The sequence below is a fragment of the Falco biarmicus genome, chromosome 7, assembly GCF_023638135.1.
Source record: "Falco biarmicus isolate bFalBia1 chromosome 7, bFalBia1.pri, whole genome shotgun sequence".
NCBI classification, from domain to species: Eukaryota; Metazoa; Chordata; class Aves; order Falconiformes; family Falconidae; genus Falco; species Falco biarmicus.
The window spans coordinates 1,448,545-1,466,520 of NC_079294.1; the positions used below are offsets into that span (position 1 = coordinate 1,448,545).

A 17,976-nucleotide genomic window follows, 5' to 3' on the forward strand; every position below is an offset into this window, starting at 1 on the left:
GCTCTGTTCCGAAGTCATCCTTTCCTCGGAGCCCTGTGAAGACCGAGGGCTCTCTTGGACTGTAACAAAGGACAGGAGGATAGAGCAGTCTCATGCTATGAAACATTTCACAGCATTTTACTGGCTGTGTGATGCCCATTGTCGTACATACTAAAATGAAAATAATATTAGCAGTTTAAAATCAGACTAGATATTGCTGAAAAACTAGAAGCAGTGGTAAGTTTGTCAAAGTTGAACATATGTTCATGTTTTGGGGGCTTTTTTTTGTTTTCTTTTTCTAGATCCTTCTGTGTGTTTTCATAATATTGCTGTTCAAATTAGTTCTGCTGAGAATATCTTAGCTGCTACCGATGGCACGTATATACAACTCTGTCTCAACTGCAATTCGTGTGAATAGGATTTCTGTCTCCTCTGACATGATTTCACATTTTTATATTGCTGAGTTCATCACCCACATGGCTGAGGGTTTGAAAGCAGTTCATTTTGCATCTCTCTGTCTGTGAACACCTTTTGAAAACAAATATGTTTGTTTTAGTCAACTTGTTTATGATTCCTAGAAAAGATCAGGGACAATCTTAAATTAAGATTATTGCGTGTTTAATTTAGGACTTGTATATTTTCACAGGTTCAATAAATAAATAAGCCATTGTTGGTATGAGCTGTTTCAAAGAGAAGTCAGAAGGTACTGAATATGTAATTGTCAGAAGTACTATGGTGGATAATAATTTTGGTAAACCTGTTTTACCTTGAATAACAAAAATTTGATCCAGAACACCACCTCCATTTAAAACCAGCTAATCTTAGCATGCTGGATTTACCATTCATATTGGTGAAGTAGAAAACAATTTCTATGGCCTTTATATCTTCTGAGATTTTGGTCTTTTTTTCCAGCACAACCAAACGTTACATCAGGACTCTAAGATTTGATCTGAATAAAAATGCACAAATGTGTATGTATTTGTACCATAATTGTGATCAAATATCACAGTTATCAATGAAGGTTTTTATAGATATAGGACAAAGGGACCCCTGAGATAGAGTGGTGCAGGGGGATTAGTAAAAAGGGTCTTGGAGAGAGTATGTAATTCTAGATATGAGATACAGGAACGTTACCAGATTCCTTTGAAAATCCCAGCCTTCGTGCCTGGCAGTAAGAAAGAAGTCTGTTCTCTGGAGGTGTGCCATGATGCAAAGGTTTCATTAGTGTTAGTTTCAGGTGCGGTGTTCTTGTGTGGTGAAGATGAGAGCACTTATGCAGGTCCTCCCAAAGGACTGCTGATAAATCCATGTTGTGTAGATAACATACGTTTTACATTGAACTCTTCTTCTAGTTAATGTATCACAGCTTGGGTCAGAAGGGGCCTTTAAAGGTCATCTAGTTCCCATCCCCCACCATGGGCAGGGACATCTTTCACTAGACCAGCTTGCTCCAAGCCTCGTCCGACCTGAAGGCTTTAGATGATGGTTGTTGGCCAGCAGCTATGTATGCTGTTACTGCAAGGTGAGCACTACTGGAATATAAGGTGTCTCTTTCGAGGTTATTACTGGTAAAAACGGGAGTGGATAAATAACAGTAAAGAACACACTAGTAAGTAAAATCTTTTGTTGTAGTTATGCCATGATAGGGCTATTCTGAAACATATCGGGACGGTACTGCACCCACTGTCCTGAGGGTGAGGGAGATATAACAGGGCTTTGTCAAATATATGTTCATGCTTAACAAGATACCACAGTTTTTTTGTACAGAAACATCAAACCCTTTCCCTGTTCTTTTTGTTGTGTTGTAGTTGTCTCCTGTTCTGGATCACATGAAGAAAACTCTTCTTCACCAAATCCACCTCAGAAGCTCTCCCTAACAAAAAATAGGATCGTTTCATTGCATCAGCCTTCTAAACCAGGTACCACAAGTCCTCTTCCTTACATCATCCTGTTTTCTACTTCAGAATCTAGGTACAAGATAGATGCTGGCAGTCACAAGGACCCTTTACAAGAAAGTTGTGCCACTGGATTTCTGACTGGAAGTGGAGCAATGACGCAGGAAGGCTAGTGTAACCTTAAAGAGTTCCTTACTTTGTTACTAAAAAAAAAAAGGAAAAAAATAAGGAAAAAAAGGAATGAAAAAGAATAATCTTCCCCATCAGCCCAGTGAAGTCCAGCAGATTTGGGGTTGGGAGTTCTTGAAGCTGATCAGTGGAGCTGCTTTCCAGCTATTATAGAACAAACTACATTTCTTGATATCAAATGAAGGTTTGTTTTTTCAACTGGAATTTTCTTTTTCTAGGCATCATAAAAGCCCAGTGAGCTGGACAAAATGCTTGTGAGATAGGTAGGATGAATTTGGTCTTACTGCCAGGATAGATGTAGTATATGCTTAACTTTATAAATGTCTGAGAGAAATGAGCCAGTTGTTATTGGTGGTGTGGAAACTTGGAAACTGAAGCAATGCCTTTTCATTTAGTGAAATAATCACAAAATGGTTGAGGTTGGAACGGACCTTTTGATTTCATGTAGTTCAACCCCCTACCTCAAGTAGAGTCAGCTAGAGCAGGTTGCCCATGACCATGTCCAGATAGCTTCTGAATATCTCCACAGATGGAGACTGCACTGCTGCTCTGGGTAACCTGTTCCAGTATTTGACCACTCTTAGAGTAAAAAGGGGTTTTCTTGTGTTCAGATCAAATTTCTCGATTTTAAATTTCTGTCCGTTCCCTTTTGTCCCATCAGTGGGCACTAATGAGAAGTGTCTGGCCTCCTTTTCATTCCCTCCCATCAGGTGTTTGCACAGATTGATAAAATCCCCCTGAGCCTTCTCTTCTACAGGCTGAACGGTCCCAGCGGTCAGCCTCTCCTCTCATGAGAGATGCTCCAGTCCCTCAGTCATCTCTGCGGACCTATGCTGGACTCAATCCATCTTTCTTGTATGAGAGAGCCCAGAGCTGGGACGGACCATAGCTATGGTCTCACCAGTACTGAGCAGAGAAGAAGGATCGCTTCTCTCAGTCTGCTGCTCTTCCTAATGCAGCCCAGAAGGTTGTTGGCTGCCTTTGTCACAAGGATGCATTGCTGGCTCAGGGATAGCTTGTTGTCCCCCAGGACCCCAAAGTCCTTCTCTTCAGAGCTGCTTTCCAGCCAGTCAGCCCCCAGCAGGTGCTGGTGCTGGGGGTTATTCCTCCCGAGGCACAGGACTTGGCACTTACCTCCTGTTGCACTTCAAGGGGCTCCTGGGGCCCAATGGCCAGCCTGTCCAGACTGCTCTGAACGGCAGCACAGCCTCCTGGGGCACCAGCTGCTCCACCTGCTTGGTAACCTCTGTGAGCTTGCTGGGGGTGTGCTCTGTCCCCTTGTCCAGGTCATGAATGAAGATGTTAAACAATCAAGAAGGGCCTGGGCATGTTAGAAAAGTCACATTCCTCACAGGAGGTGGCAGGGTAACCTGGCTTTGCGAGAGAGGAATTCCTTATAGTAACATCTTGCAGATGGTATCTAAATACCTAATTCTTCAAAGTGCGATTCTCCTTTCTGACATGCCCTGGACTGTCCATGAGCTTTCTTCAACCCAAGCTGCTTCAGAGCATTTTTGTAGCATCTTAAAATATGTCCTTTGCTGGTTGTAGTAATACAGATATTTTTCTTTATATATATTTTGCTTTTTCCTTCTCATTTCTGCCTCATTTTGCCTTTCTGTGGACCTGTGCTCGAGGTTCTCCAAGTTCATTGGTGCTAAGCAAAGTCGGACATGAAGCACTGTAAGGTGGTACACAGTGGCGTCAGAGATTGCAGCTTTCTGTGTTCTTTCACTGTGACCACCAGTGTACCCAGTTCTTTTGCTTGGTGATTCATGCTAAACCACAGCTTCCCATTGATTGATCTTGCGTCGCACATGATCTGTTGGCAGAAAGCTCAGAGTTCTGTTTTTACTGGGTGTCAACAACTTCCCTGATCTATTTTAGACTCTTCTTCCAGGCACTCAGATCCTCTCAGGCCTCGGGTCACAGCAGATAGGCTTTACACAACCTGGAGACTATGGGAGTTGGGTGCTTCTGAAGGAGCACGTCGTGCTCACTTACCTGAGCTGCGAACTGCTTTGTTATGTGAGGCACGTTCGAAGGATTAAATCCGCATTGGTACAGTCCTTACTCCTGCAGGCAGGGTATTAGTAAGATTTAATGAAACACTTTTGTCATAAATATTAGTTTCAAGTAACCCCCTACTGAAATAAAGAAAAGGAATTCCTTCTCTCCTCAGCTCTCACTTTGCTCTCTCGCAGTGTCATGCTGTTGTGAGAGAAACTGCTTTCTGGGTTTTATGGCCAACTAGATTTTTACCTGATAAAAATATTGCTACTACTGACAGTAAGTGTGTGGGTACTAAGTTAACCTGTCAAACTTTAATAAACTTGGAAGAGCACAGCGGATCTGGATCAGAACTCTGCTGTCTCGCACAGCCATGGAATTTCTGACCTGCTGAGATCCCTAAAGCTCTGTCACTGCTCACCGGGCCATACCTGAAGCTGTGTGCAGGCAGCTTTCCCGAGATCCAGCAGAGCCGGGGCAGTGGCGGGTGCCCTGCTGGAAGCTGGCCGTGCATATGCACACATGCGTGATCTGCCGGTTCATCTGCCTGTGGCTTCCATACAACAGTGCGGGGCTGAGCACCGCTGTAGAGCCTTGCTCAGCGCTGCGGGTTCGGTGGGGTGGGGACCCGTCCGGGTGGCTGGCCCGGGTGGCAGGTTGAGGGGCAGTAACGCCCAGCGGCAAGCCGGCAGAGCGGGCTGGGGCGCGTGCCGAGGAACCGGGGGCATCTCCTCAAGTGGGAGCTCACAGCCTGTCCCAAGCCATGGTGATGTGCAGCCCTGTGACACCCGTGTTTCTCTTACAACTGCACACTGGGTGGGTTTTTATAAAAATGTCGTTACAATTAACTGTAAAAGGAAAACTTTTCTGCTTGGGCTGTTCCACTCAAAAGGTGCGTCTGTTTCTTCTTTTTCCGAAAGTTTAGTTAAAGTATAGCTAATCTTCTGGAGTCTCTTATGATTTATTTCTGCCCCGCCTGAGTTGCCTGTGCAACCACCTATCCTTGTTATAACCCTGACGTGGATTCTGTTCTTTATACCTGTCTTTCCCCCTCCCCAGGAGGCTGCCAAGGGGATAACATTGTGTCATTCATATTTGCAAGGTCTGAATACCCTCTGAACATCAGGATCCCAAATATGAATGTTTAGTCTCCTATTATCTTTCACCATGGCCTGGGGGTGCTCCAGTTATTACTGTAATATTATTATTACTACCGAAAATAAATATCGGGCAAGTTAATACCAGTTCGCCTTATCTATTCAGCCCCACTCTGTGTAGGAGAGCTTTGTGCAGCTAACATCCCTTCAGGGAGTCTATATTAGATTGATGAGAGAACAGTGAATTACTTCTTGTCTGGTTTATAATATGCTGATTATGAAAAAATCTGCCCAGGATGATCTAGTGTTCTCAGTGCTGTGAACGGACTCTGGGATTTGTTCAGAGGGTGTTCTTGTCCATCCTGTTGGGGGAGAGCAAAACTGTTAAAAGAATTTATATATATATATATATATATATATATAGCTTCCATTGCTCCGCTATTCTGCTTGAGACCCTGTCAAGCCCTTTCTGCTGCTGAGAGAGGGTTGACCTTAGAGTTTCATTTGTTCCTCTCTGCCAAAATGCTAAATCCATACAGTTGCAATATCCTTGCTGCGCTAGGCATTGTCCCCATTGAGGATTTCATGTACATGTGGGCGAGACCTTCCACTGATGTAAATTCACTGTTAATACTGGTGGGAGGATGCTGATTTACACCTGCCAAGAATTTGCAGGGTTATTTTTCATTCTGGCATGTTCCTTCACCCGCCCTGGGAGAGACTGTTGTTATTGTGCCAGACAAACTTTCCTTTTTTCCCTTCAACTCCTCCATTCCCTGGGAGAGAGCCCCCCCTCCCGCCTCCATACGCCTGCTTATTCGTGTGTCCGTGTCACCCCTGCCCCTGGAACGGGGAAGACCTCAATGAAACCTTTGGTTTCTCACACAGAGATCCCTTGCATCATCGGCTCAAGCTGTTCATGGGTGACGTCTACCGACAGCTTTGGAAAACCGGACTGGGTGTTATCTCCAGTTGGTGTCCTGGTGCCTCAGGAGAGGCAGCAGCTGCTTCTGGAAAACCGTTCCTCCCATGGAGATGTTGAAGGTAGGCAGAGTTGCAGCTCACCTTGGATGGGCACTGGCTTTCTCCCAGTGCTGGGGCAGCAACAGGAGCCAGCAGGCTGAGGCCTCTGGCACAGGGCACTAAAAATGCTGCCGCTGTCTGGTGTGGGCATGGCACCCGCCTCCCTGGAGCGCTGCAGTGCCCCGGAGCCACCAAGGGCCATGTAACACGTGTGCGCACCTGAGCTGTGCACGTATGGAAACAGCCAGCTCCTTGATACGCCCGTTTATATCTCCCTGTTTTAGGATAAAAAGAGACGGGGGTTTTCTTAGGAAACTCAGTCCTTTACAAGCCAGGGCTGGCTCCACGTGTCTGCTGTCTGACTTGCAAAATCTTTGGCTTTTGGTTTGTTGGACACGTCTTCACGCTGCTTTGTTTGGTTTCTTCTCATTCCTTGTATCACTTCTTTACCTATTTCCCTCATTTTTACTTTATTCTTCTATCTCTACTTTCTGTTATTTTTTGGGTTTTGTGCATAGTCCTTTCCTTTCTTCTCATGGTTCCTTTCTTCAAACTCCTTGTCCATTTTACTCTTATTATCTCTCTTCCATCCACACTGTGTGTCTCTTCTTTTTTTTTTTTTTTTTTTTATTCCCTCACAGGGGACATTTTCCTCCTGAACACCAGTAGGCTCCCAGATAGATGTGAGTTCAGCCTGCATAGCCCCATCCTGCCTGGGAGCTCGGACTCTTGCTTGCTGGAACTGGCCATATGTTCACAGGATGCTGTTCCTCTCCTCCAGAGGTTCACAGTTGAAATCAGATATGTGGAGACAAACAGAAATATAATAATTTCTCTGAGACTTGGCCATGAGGAGGATGCCGGGTAAGACAATCAATTTGCAGCTGTTCAGACTTTGACTTGCAGGGTAGGGTGGAGCCCCTCCAAGCCACTGTTTATCGGTGTCTTCTCTCTTCTTGAGATCAGTGCTGCTGTTACAGCAGAAAATTAAGGTAGAACCACCAGGGCTGAGGCATGCAGCTTCCTGACAGGGTGGCTGAAACAGACCCAGGTTTTGCGTGTCCCCTTTGCAAACAACGCACTTGTGTAGGACTCGCTCTTCCTCCCTCACGTTTGGAAGGGTCGGGAGTGGCTGGCTCTCCCACTGGCGCTGGGGCTGTAGCTGTAAAGTGCATTCTGTCCAAAGGCTGCCGGGGCAGCGTGACTGGTATTTCTAAGTATCCACGGGATCCCATCATTGTTACAAGGGTCACGTTTCTCATTTTGAGGTAGGGTTAACATTACCTCTTCTGTAATTTCCTCCTCCAGCTGCTGAGCTCAGGAGCATCCTCTTTTGCTTCACTTGTGGAGTTCAGGGAAGGGAAAAAAAGAGGCTAGAGGAGAGAAGGGGTAAAGACAAAAAAAGAAAGTGCAGCAACTGTGGATCTTGTCCTGTATTCTCTTCTCTTTGATCTTCCCAGTGTATTCCTCTGTCATTCCTGTGCGTAGCAGAATGCAGTAAGGAGGAGAAATGGGCAAAGGGAATGAATCACAAAACAGGAAAAGGAGAGAAGTCCACATGTCATCTGATTTTGCCATTTTCCATGTACTTGTTTTTCCTTTGTTGCAATCTGCCTTGTGTGAACCTGGGTCAGACATGTAACAGAGCTTTCTATTTCCATCACCTGACTGACTCCCGTGGAGAACTTAAGCAACAGATCCCAGTGCTTGTTTTCTTTGAATTCTTTGGTACTCCCCAGGCTGCCATGGGGATCTGTAGCCAAGACTCCTGGTCAGCCAAAGATAGCAGAGTTTGATGGAAAAAAAAGTGTTTATATTCTTTCAGCTCCCTCTCTCTCTCTCCCCCTGCTTTTAGCTATTGCTCACTTCCTTCCTGCCTACTCCTTCCCTTTCTTCTTGCCAATTTCAAGGAATCTGTTGCCTTTTCCGGGATCAATTTCTAATGTCCTTTTTTACCTACAGCTGCCCTTACTGCTTTGAGCATTTGACAAGCCTCCACAACTGCAGGCACAGCTCTATAGGTCATCCTCTATATGAACTCATAAAATAAGCTGCTGATAGACCTAGCTGGCCGGACCAGGCTTGATCACTGCAGCATGTCTGGGATGGATCGTGGATGTTGTTTAACAGCTTATTTGAGCACTGCAAAACAATTCTATGTGAAATCAAGGTTATAATCTCTCTGAAAACGATGGCATTTAGGTGTTTTAGAATGGCGATAGCTGTACTGGGAGTTGGCATAGACACTGGCATTCCTATTTCTTAGTGAGGGAAATGAAGCACTAGTTAGCTCAGAGGGTTTAGCATTAAGGTTTTGAAGGTGGAAGGTGATTGAGTCCTGTTTTAAATCAGGGTAGAAAGGAGAGATAGAGAAGAGGTAAAACAGGGCTAGGAGCCATGTTAGGTCAAATGCTTTTTCTCCCCCCTCATTACAGGTAAATTCTTTAAAACCTCTGTACAATTCCAGAAAAATCTGGGTGCGCAGGCAGAACAAAATTTATTTCTAACACAGTGATTGAGCTGCTTCTTACTGGGCAGGTAGTCTGAAATGAACATTCTCTGCATGATTAAGATTTTAACAGGTTGGCTCTTAAGAAGAGAGACCATCCAAAAGCGTACATGCTTTCCAGGAGCTTTCCACAGGGAGTGAGAATTCTACATGTTTTCTGTGTTAACCAAACACTACTGCACAATTTAGAGCAGAACAAGGAGGACAATGAGCAAATAATCTTGAGACAGATGCCTATGTGTAGTACATGGTTTAATCATTGACAATTACTGCCAAGGGATTGTCTTGAGACCGGAGTGGAAACTTAGATATAGAAAAAAGGCTAGGTGACGCTTTTCCAGATAATCAGGCACTCTGGATAATCCTGCTTTAGTCCCTTTTGTCATCCCTCAATTTCAGGATCAAGCTACTTCATCATAAATTCCAGCTGCACCAGACCCCTTCAGTGAACTGTCCTCTTTCTGGACTTAGAAATCTTCTCCTGATGGTGTTTTCTCCTTCAGGATCCAGCAGCTACACAGCTCCCAAAAGCTTAGATATGTGTCATACACGAGAGAAAGCTGCTGTCCTGTCCACCTGGCTAACTACTACGGTTTTTTGTTAAACTGGTCGTATTGAAACTGCCGCTCATTTTTTCACACATAAACCCTAGCGAAAGAACAAAGATTCGGATACCATGTCCTCTGGACAAGCAGGACAAAGTCACAGCATTTATTGTTATATACCACATCTATAGGGCGTGGGTGTTCTGAGTTACTGCCGTTAGAGGGAGAACCACTGAGGGAGCGAGGTGTTTAAAATTCTATGTATTTACAAAAAATATATGAAACTATATTTCTCATTATCTCAGTAGAACTCAAACATCACAAGTTGAAACCTTCTTCATCTGGCGCTTGTCTCTGAAGTCTGTCTTTACAGTTACAGTGTTTGTTCAGGTCACATCTAATGTCTTTTTTACTATTTTGCTTACCCCACCTTTTCCCTCTTCATCACGCCAACCCAGGAACAGTCACAGCTGGAAATTCTTCTGAGTCCTGTCTGCTTCTGTTTTGAATGGTTTCACGTTCTCCTGTTTGCTGTTGACCACAGTTATTTCAGTGTTGTCAGCCGAAGCTGTTTCAGTAAGGAGCTAGTTTCTTTCAACTGTTAGGTACTCCACACTTCAGTGAAAATAAAAAAGCATCACTTGGGGCAGGGATAATCTTTTTCCCTTTCCATGGTCAATAAGCCAAGTTGATTTTGTTCTGTTTTCTTTCTGAAATATAAAGTACTGGCCATGATAGTCTTGTTAGGTTGAAAAGCAAACAGTTCATGGCCCTGTGCACCCATGGGTTTTCGGTTAGTTAGCATCACAAAACAACTATTGCTTAGGTTTTTGTGTCTTCCCCCTTTTTTTTGAGGGGTGGGGGATGTATGTGCCCTAAGGCACCCTGCCAGCTTCTGAGACACTTGTAGAAACTTACTGTCTTTGACACCTCTGTTCTACTAATGTGATTGGTTTATCCAGAGAAGTTATTTAACTTCTACTGTCATACATGGAAGCATTGCCATATAGCTAATCTGAACATCTAGAAACATGTATGGTCATTTGGGTTTCATAAATTAGGTGCCCAACTACATAAGCCTTTGAAAAGGAGTAGCCTGGTAAGCATCCTCAGAAAATGCCTAATACGTACTGACAACAATGAGAACAGCCATTTCAATTAAAAAACACAGCTAGAAAAGGAGAGGCTGTGCAGCTGTTCTAAAAGACTATGATTTTTGAACACTAATCTGGGAGTATGATTTACTGCCCCTCATGCTTCTGTTGAAATGGCACCCAAAAATACACTGGGTCAAATAAGAACCCTCTGACGGGGTGGTGAAGGCAGGAGGGCTAGGCACATGTTCTGCTCTCTGCTGTTTCCTTTCAATTGCAGTGACTAGAACTGGGTGCTTGCGAAGACTTGCAGGCAACAGCTTCCTGCATGTAGGGAAGTAACGCGGAGCTGCTAGGTGGTGTGTTCTCTGGCTGAGCCCAGAAGCATTTAGCCTTCATACCTTTGGGCAATAACCCAGGCAGTGAGTCACCCGATTTCAGAAAAGGTTTCAGTTTTCCTGTTCTGCTCTATTCAGTTTTTCACTTTGAATGGATAAAATGTTCTTTTAATATTAAAGTCTTCCTTAAAATTAATGATCAGTTAACTCTGTTGGGTATGGGAAGGCATGGCTTAGAGAGCGTGGTAAGGAGCGGGAAGAAAACTTTTGCTCTTCAGAGGAGATTGAGAGGCTAATGAAAATCAAAGTTGAAAGTACAAACCAAATGTTGAAAACACGGGTTTGCAGGGTTAATCTTGAATACTTTTGCCTTAAGCATTGGGTTGCTTTCAACTCCAAACTTTCTATCCATGCAAATTTCTCAAGATTATATCAGACTCTGATGACTCTCATACATACAGATCAATTTTTACATCTCTATTTAGAAGAAGAGTAATATTACCCCGTTACTTGAGATCTGGTTTGACATAAGATCGATAGTAAAGGTATTGCCAAGCTTGCCTTATCTGGAAGCCTGCTGCAGTGATCCATCTTCTCCTAGATCAACAGTGGGCTTCATTCCTGATGCCATTAAGAAAATTAAATTGGCTCTGACTAGCCCCTGTAGGGATAGTGGGACCAAGAAAAGAAGGTGTAATTATTTACAGCATTAGAAATCTTGGTGCCATTGGATCTTAGGGGCAAGGCTTTCTCTGAAGGGGAATACCTTGATGATGATGAGACTCCATACACAGAGGTATTTTGGGTGATGCAAAGCTACTCATCATTTTTGCAGTCTCTGGATGCTTGCCAGCTGTTGCTGCGGTGTTATAAATGGAATCGAGTTTCAGTGCTAGAGATATTTCAGTGCAGAACTGGAATGTTTCACGGGACCTTAGGGCTCTGCCTCAGAAAAGCTGCCAGTTGACACAGTAGTGGTTTAAGACAGTGGCCTTGCTCTTCTACCAGCTGCCCCTGTTCTCCCAGCAGAGATGGCAGAATGGGCGGTGTGTCTTTCTCAGTTGTGATGTTTCAGAGCTTGCTTTATTGACTTAGATCACTAGTGGTTTTCATTTATTTTGATATACCAGGCTACAGACAGCAAGTTCCAAAGCGTCTGGCTCATAAACCATGTAGGATTAAGGTGCAGCAGCTGAACTAGTCATTGTTTTCAGCTGTGGGCAGTATCTCTTCGGCTGTGCTGCTAGCTGGGACATGGGCTGTGAATCAGAGGCTGTGGGCTGCAGGCTGCTGCGCTCGGGGCTGTCATAACACCGGCAGTACTGTGATGCTTCAGCTGCAGGGTGGGTTGGAACTTGGTGGAGGTACTAGGACTATGTCTCGGTGCTTGGAAGGTCTAGTATGCTCTAATAGGTAATTTTGAAAGATTTAGAGAGTTCCCTTACTTTCAGTGGCTCATTGAACTGATTTGATTAAGGCCCGTTGGTTTTTGTGGCCAACAGGATGCAGCGGAGGATGAAGCAAGCAGTGCCATGCGGCGGGGGGATTCATTCTGGGTCAGAGCTGAACGGTCCTGGATGTTGTGCCACAGTGTGGTGGGGAGGCATGTATTTAGAAGTGTATTTAGAAGATATATTTATAAGTGCTGGACATTCCTGAAGCTGCACTGTAATACAAAATGAAAGTAAAGCAGCTGTTCTGCTCTGGTAGGTCCTAGAGATGGTGCAGTTGTGGTTCAGGGCTGGATGTTTCTGAAAGTGAATTAAATTAAGTTGAACTATTGAATATGATATGATAGGGCAGGAAACAAGAAATAGGGTCATCTTGATAAGAGTAGCTCGACTTCAGATGAGTTTATGGTGTCTGTGTGTATTTATGTGTGTACAATGGCAAATGGGGAAGACGGGGGCATGCCATAGACGGGATAGTAAGAAACTCTCACCAAAAGAAGGTGTATAGTTAGTTTGTGGAGGGAAGAATGAGTTAGGTAACTAATCAGTGGCAAGCAAAAGCGGACAGAGAAATAAAAAAATGAAGTAGCTTTGGAGTTTTTTGTAAGTTACAAATTAGGTGGTCTGTGATGTTTATATTGTGTCCAGCAGAGATGTTTGTGTTTGCCCGGATGTTGCTCTCTAATGTGTTTCTGGTGCAGGATGAGGGCTAGGTGATCACTTCATGGCAGCTGAAGGTGTTTCCCAAATGAAAAGATATACTAGGAGCAGCACATCTGAACACGGTGGCCTGGCCTCCTTATCATCCCACTGGCACTGACTTAGAGTCACTTGCCCAGGGTGTCCCTGGCAGCAACAGCAGCACATAGGGTACGGGTAAATTTATCTCTGTCTGGGACTCTTCAGGAGAGCTTAGAAGGATTCCTTTGTCACCACCCTTGCTACAACCCCTTTACAAAATAATAACATATGGTTTTAACTGTATTTTATTGTCTTAACATGAGGTAGAAGGACAATTTTTAAAAATAAAATTAAAATTAAAAGATTTTTAAGAATCCCACTGGATTTTTTTAATGGTACCTGAATACCCTGACTTCCATCAGGCTGATTTGAGTGAGGCACTTTGAAAATTCCCATTCAGTATCTCTCTCTAGCTTTCAATGCCTAACAACCACCTTTAAAATTGGAGTGTGTGGGACCGTCTGTCTTTCTCAACTGCCACAAGTGCTGTGCAGCTGCAAAACCTTTGCTGTCTAGGGGCTGTGGCATTTGTTCTGCTGTGAAATGTAAATTGCCAGAGCAATCTGCGTTTTCTGGAACACCACTTCTCTTCTTCCTCTTGCTTTGTGGGTGCACTCGGGCTTGTTAAGCTGGGAGATGACATAGAGAACACACAGGAAAAGGTTCTCGCACTTGACACAACCGAAAAACGTTCAAGGCCAGACATTTACTTCCAGAGCACACAGTGTCAGGGTTAGCTTGAAGAGATCCAGAGACTTGTGCAGCTGCTTGGTTGATCTCTACTTGCAAGAGCAACAGAACACAACCATGCATGTGGAAGGCACGTTTGGAGGCGTGTCCGAAATTGGTGCTAATTGAAGCCTCATTTTAACTTAAGAATCATTGGGAATGGTTGTATCTTTTCATCGTTAGCAATAAGATCTGCAGTGAAGATAATTGAACGTGAGCTTGTTAGGCTGCACACCCCCTGTTTTATAGTAACACCTGCTTGTTATGTTGGAGTTTACACGCGTTGATCTATTCCCCATGTGGATACTATTGCTTCTGTTTGGGATAGTGCAGAACCTTTATGCTAGAGAGTCTATGGATTGCAGTGTGCTCTGTGTGTGTCTGATAGCTCTTGTTGTCTTCTAGGATGAAATGGAAATACCTGACGGCCCAGATTGGCCGAATAGAAAGACCTTTTAAAATCACCTTGCTGTATTCAAACTGTGGAGCAGAAGAGCTTGAAGTGTTGGCAGTGGGCTCCTTGCAACTCAGGAACTGCTTTCATGGTATGTTGCAATACAGTCAGGTTTGGAATAACCAAACGCAGCCAGAAAAGAGCAGCATCCTCGCCAAAATTGGTGAGAATGGTCAGGGAGTCGATCAGATGGGATTTAAATGCAAGTTGAGTCTCCTCTGGGATTTCTGGCAGTGCTTACCTTTCAAGGGTCACATTGGTGGGTGTGTTATGTGTGTGCATGCAAGTGTACATGCTCCAAAGGTAGTGGTGAAGCTCAGAATTATAGAACTGATTGAAGCGATCCTCTCCGCTTTTCAGCTTTGCTTTGTTTGATCTTTGTGTGAGAAAATGTCAAGGATTACGCTGCATGGAAAAAAAGTCTTTGCCTAGATTATTTTAGCATTTAATACTTTCCTTTCTTAATTAATCAAGAACAAAAGACTACCCTGTGTTTCCAAAGCTTTTTGCATACTGGGGCTCTATCATGCAAATCTATAATGAAAAGAAACATTGATTTGCACTCTGCATTTGCTACTGCCAGGCTGAGAACTTCTGTCTAAACTGAAAATAATTGGAACATAATTATTTTCTCCAAAGTACTGAGTGCTCAGCTTAGAAACCCTCAGTTTTACCTGGCACGTGGAGTGCTGTCATGCGAATGGTCCTCGGTAGCTGTGCAGAAGCTGGCTAATGTCATTTAGGCTTCTTGGAAGTACAAGAGTCTGTCAGCGCAGGGAGCCTGCAGGCTGGAGACATTATCATCTTCACTCCCTGGTCTTGGTGCATTAATAAAATGTTCTTGCCTCCGTTTTGCAGACACTGCAGGAATAGCTTGGAGTGTAATGTGAAAAGAGAATACTGATTTCACAGAGCTGTTTCATAATATATCATGAGACTGGTTTTGATCATGCTAGAGATATAATTTTATTGCAGTCATTAATCTTTTAATTTAACAAATGTTATATTTTTAATGTAACGGGGTTTTGAGAGTCATGGACTTTTGAGGGGATGCATACAGCCTGAAGCACTATGCTAAACACTCCATTTCAAAATAAGCTGGTGCATGTACCCAGCACAACACAGTGCCATGAAGAAACACCATTTCTGACCATGTTACCTGGATAGTTGCAGAGATGTCCTTTTCTCTTTCTTCTGGAATTGGTTCCCTAACTTTTTGCATTTATTCCAGAGCGGTAATAATCCTAGTGGAACTTCTGTGCCAGGCTCTGCTAAAGGGGAGCAAGTCCAGAAGAGACCTACAGAAACCTGCAGGTCCATAACAGGCACACACACGCACATCTACAGGACAGGCTGGCTGCACTAAGAGCTATACTTTTGGGAAATATCAGACTTAAAAATTGTGTCCAGCCTGGTTGCTGGGTCCCTGTGCAGTCAGTCAGGTGCCCCCGGAGTACAGCCGACCAGGCTACCTGGGGTGCACGAGTGGAGCTCCCGCACAGCGAGCCGGGTCGCTGGGGTGGCAGCTGTGTTCCTGGGCTGATGGCACAGAGCTGGCACGGGAACATGCCCGCAGCGTGAGTGGCAGTTGAGGCTGAGCCGCAGTAGGGCACAGCAGATGCGTCTGTCGGGACTGGAGGGTACCTCTGCCCCCCACAGCAGTGTCGTGCAGCATGCCACAGCTGCCTGGTGGGAGCGCAGTCACACATGCAGAGCCGACAGCACCACGGTAGGACACTGCAAGGTCCTTCTTTTATTATTTTTTTTAAAAAAATGGATTATCTAAAGACAGCACAAACAGAGAAGACAGTGCATGAGAGAGAAAGGAGCAATAAATTTGGTCTTCGTGAGAACTGTGGTGATCTGTAGGAATCTCATGCTGGGTAGAAACCTAAGTGGTAGAAAGTGGAGGTGAGTATCGTTTGTCACCCAAAGGACACTTTCTGAGGTCCTAGATGCAAAGGCTGATACAGTTGAAGGGTCATACACATTCTGCCAACTCATCTCTGGGCTTCTTTCTCTTTTTTCCTTTAGATAAAGAAAACCAAGGTCTTTCTGTATATGACAAAGGCTCCACCTTCCCCTGCCTTCATGGAGGCTGTGTCAGCCACCTACGACTCTGTGAATTCATCAGTGACTGCCCCCCCGGAGAACAGGAAGGAGTGAGGTGTGGTGAGTATGTGGCATGGCGCTTCATAGGAACCTTCCTCCCATTAGAAGAAATAATTTAGAATTAAAAATAGCTTAGATTAATTTCATCTCTAGATTAATTCAGTATTTGGCTGCCTAAATTACTTTAGCCTATTTACATTAATTGGATACCAATATTCTCTTTGAAAATTCACCCTATATAGGATAAAATGGCTTTGGGGTTTTTGGTTTGCTTTGCTTTTTTAAAATATTGTGGTAAGGAGCCCAGTAACCTGCTTTTCATAGTTGATGCTATTTCAGAGAAAGGCGAAACCTTATATACATGTCTGCAGTTGGGTGAGAAATTCCTTCTGGATCCAAGGTCTGAACCTGCCTTCAGTGGAAGGCACTGATCACCTTTCTAGTGCCCCAGCCACCAACATGGTTGCAGATCTGTCCCCCCAAGATCCCAGTTCAGTCCTTACTGCACACCATGACAGAGAAATCCCCTTCCTTACTCAGTATGTGTGGTGTTAAGAAGCATCATTTACCTTTGTTGCAAGTACAGTGGCAGAGATCTAAAATGATAACTGATTTGCCTTCCTTTAAGTGGACATGGAAAACTCTGTGATGCCTGCAATTTGATGTGCAGTAAGGCCTTTACAAACACATGGCAGTGATTCACCATTCTTTCGGTTGTGGGAGCTGCAGTTTTGCACAGTATTTAGAGCGGGACAGAACTGCAAAGTCTCATATATCTCCAGAAGCAAAGTTCTGGCTTTCTGATGGTGACTCTGGAAATAAATGAATGAGACCTATTAATATTTTGACATTGAAAAACTGTGTAGCATAGGCTGGGTAGCTTAAACAGCCGCAGTGAGTTTTACTTTTGCTGCTGTTTGTGTTCTTCTGCAATCAAGTTTCTCCTATTTTCCTGCTTTTTCTTATTCTCCATTGTAGACAGCCTCCCAGAGGGTTCACATTGCTCTTTTGAAGAGGGTCCATGTGGGTGGACACTGAACGAAACTGCAGCATCTCCTTGGTCTATTTGGGGCTCTACTGAAATAATTCAACATCACTCATTTGTAGGGTCTACCTTGCAAGCCACTGGTGGTAGGTTCCTGATAGCTCTCTCTCACTCTCTGTGAATGTGTGTGTGTATGTATATATACAACAGCCTTGAATGAGGTTTTTTTAATTGATTTAAAATTTCTGGCATCATGGCCAAATGAACTTTTAGCATCAGTATTACCTATAACAACTTTAAATGTAGCTAAAATTAACTTTTGAACATGATTCAAAACGTTATATGGAACAAGTTCTGCAACAAAGTTAGCATGAAACTATCAGAGACTAGGATTCTCCATCACCTTAAAGAATTATATAATGGATTATCTTTTCTCTGTATATACTTCTTCCCTCCTTCTCCCTCTCATGAGCTGTGCAATTGCAGAGTGCTTCAGCAGCAACATGATGGCTGCTGCATCACAAAGTAAAAATTGCCTGACAGAATAAGGCTGCTTGTAGAAACAAATGCTTTGGAGGCCCTTGCCAGGCTCTGCCAGTGGGTTAGGAAGAGCACCCCATGTGAGTGTATCCCAAGATAATCATACATGTTGTGTGCCATAGAATACCACAACAACAACAACAAAAAGAGTCAGATAATTCCCAGAACTGTCAGCTTGGTAAATAAGGAGGCCAAACACTCACATGTTCAGGTTGAAAGTCAGGAGTGTTAGCACAGATGAGTCTTGCCTCAGAGTTCCCTATCAAAATGAAGGGTGTTCAAATG

At 44.0% G+C, this 17,976-nt stretch overlaps 1 protein-coding gene across 1 annotated transcript in view; it reads left to right on the plus strand.

The window, feature by feature from the left end:
- Positions 1-17,976, plus strand: part of LTK (leukocyte receptor tyrosine kinase) — a 96,738-nt gene that overhangs the window by 40,400 nt on the left and 38,362 nt on the right. Inside the window, exons 2-7 of the mRNA XM_056346818.1 lie at positions 1,788-1,898; positions 6,059-6,214; positions 6,835-7,057; positions 14,006-14,145; positions 16,089-16,226; positions 17,145-17,297. Of these exons, the coding sequence (XP_056202793.1) occupies positions 1,788-1,898; positions 6,059-6,214; positions 6,835-7,057; positions 14,006-14,145; positions 16,089-16,226; positions 17,145-17,297 (921 nt within the window). The remainder of the gene's footprint in view (positions 1-1,787; positions 1,899-6,058; positions 6,215-6,834; positions 7,058-14,005; positions 14,146-16,088; positions 16,227-17,144; positions 17,298-17,976) is intronic.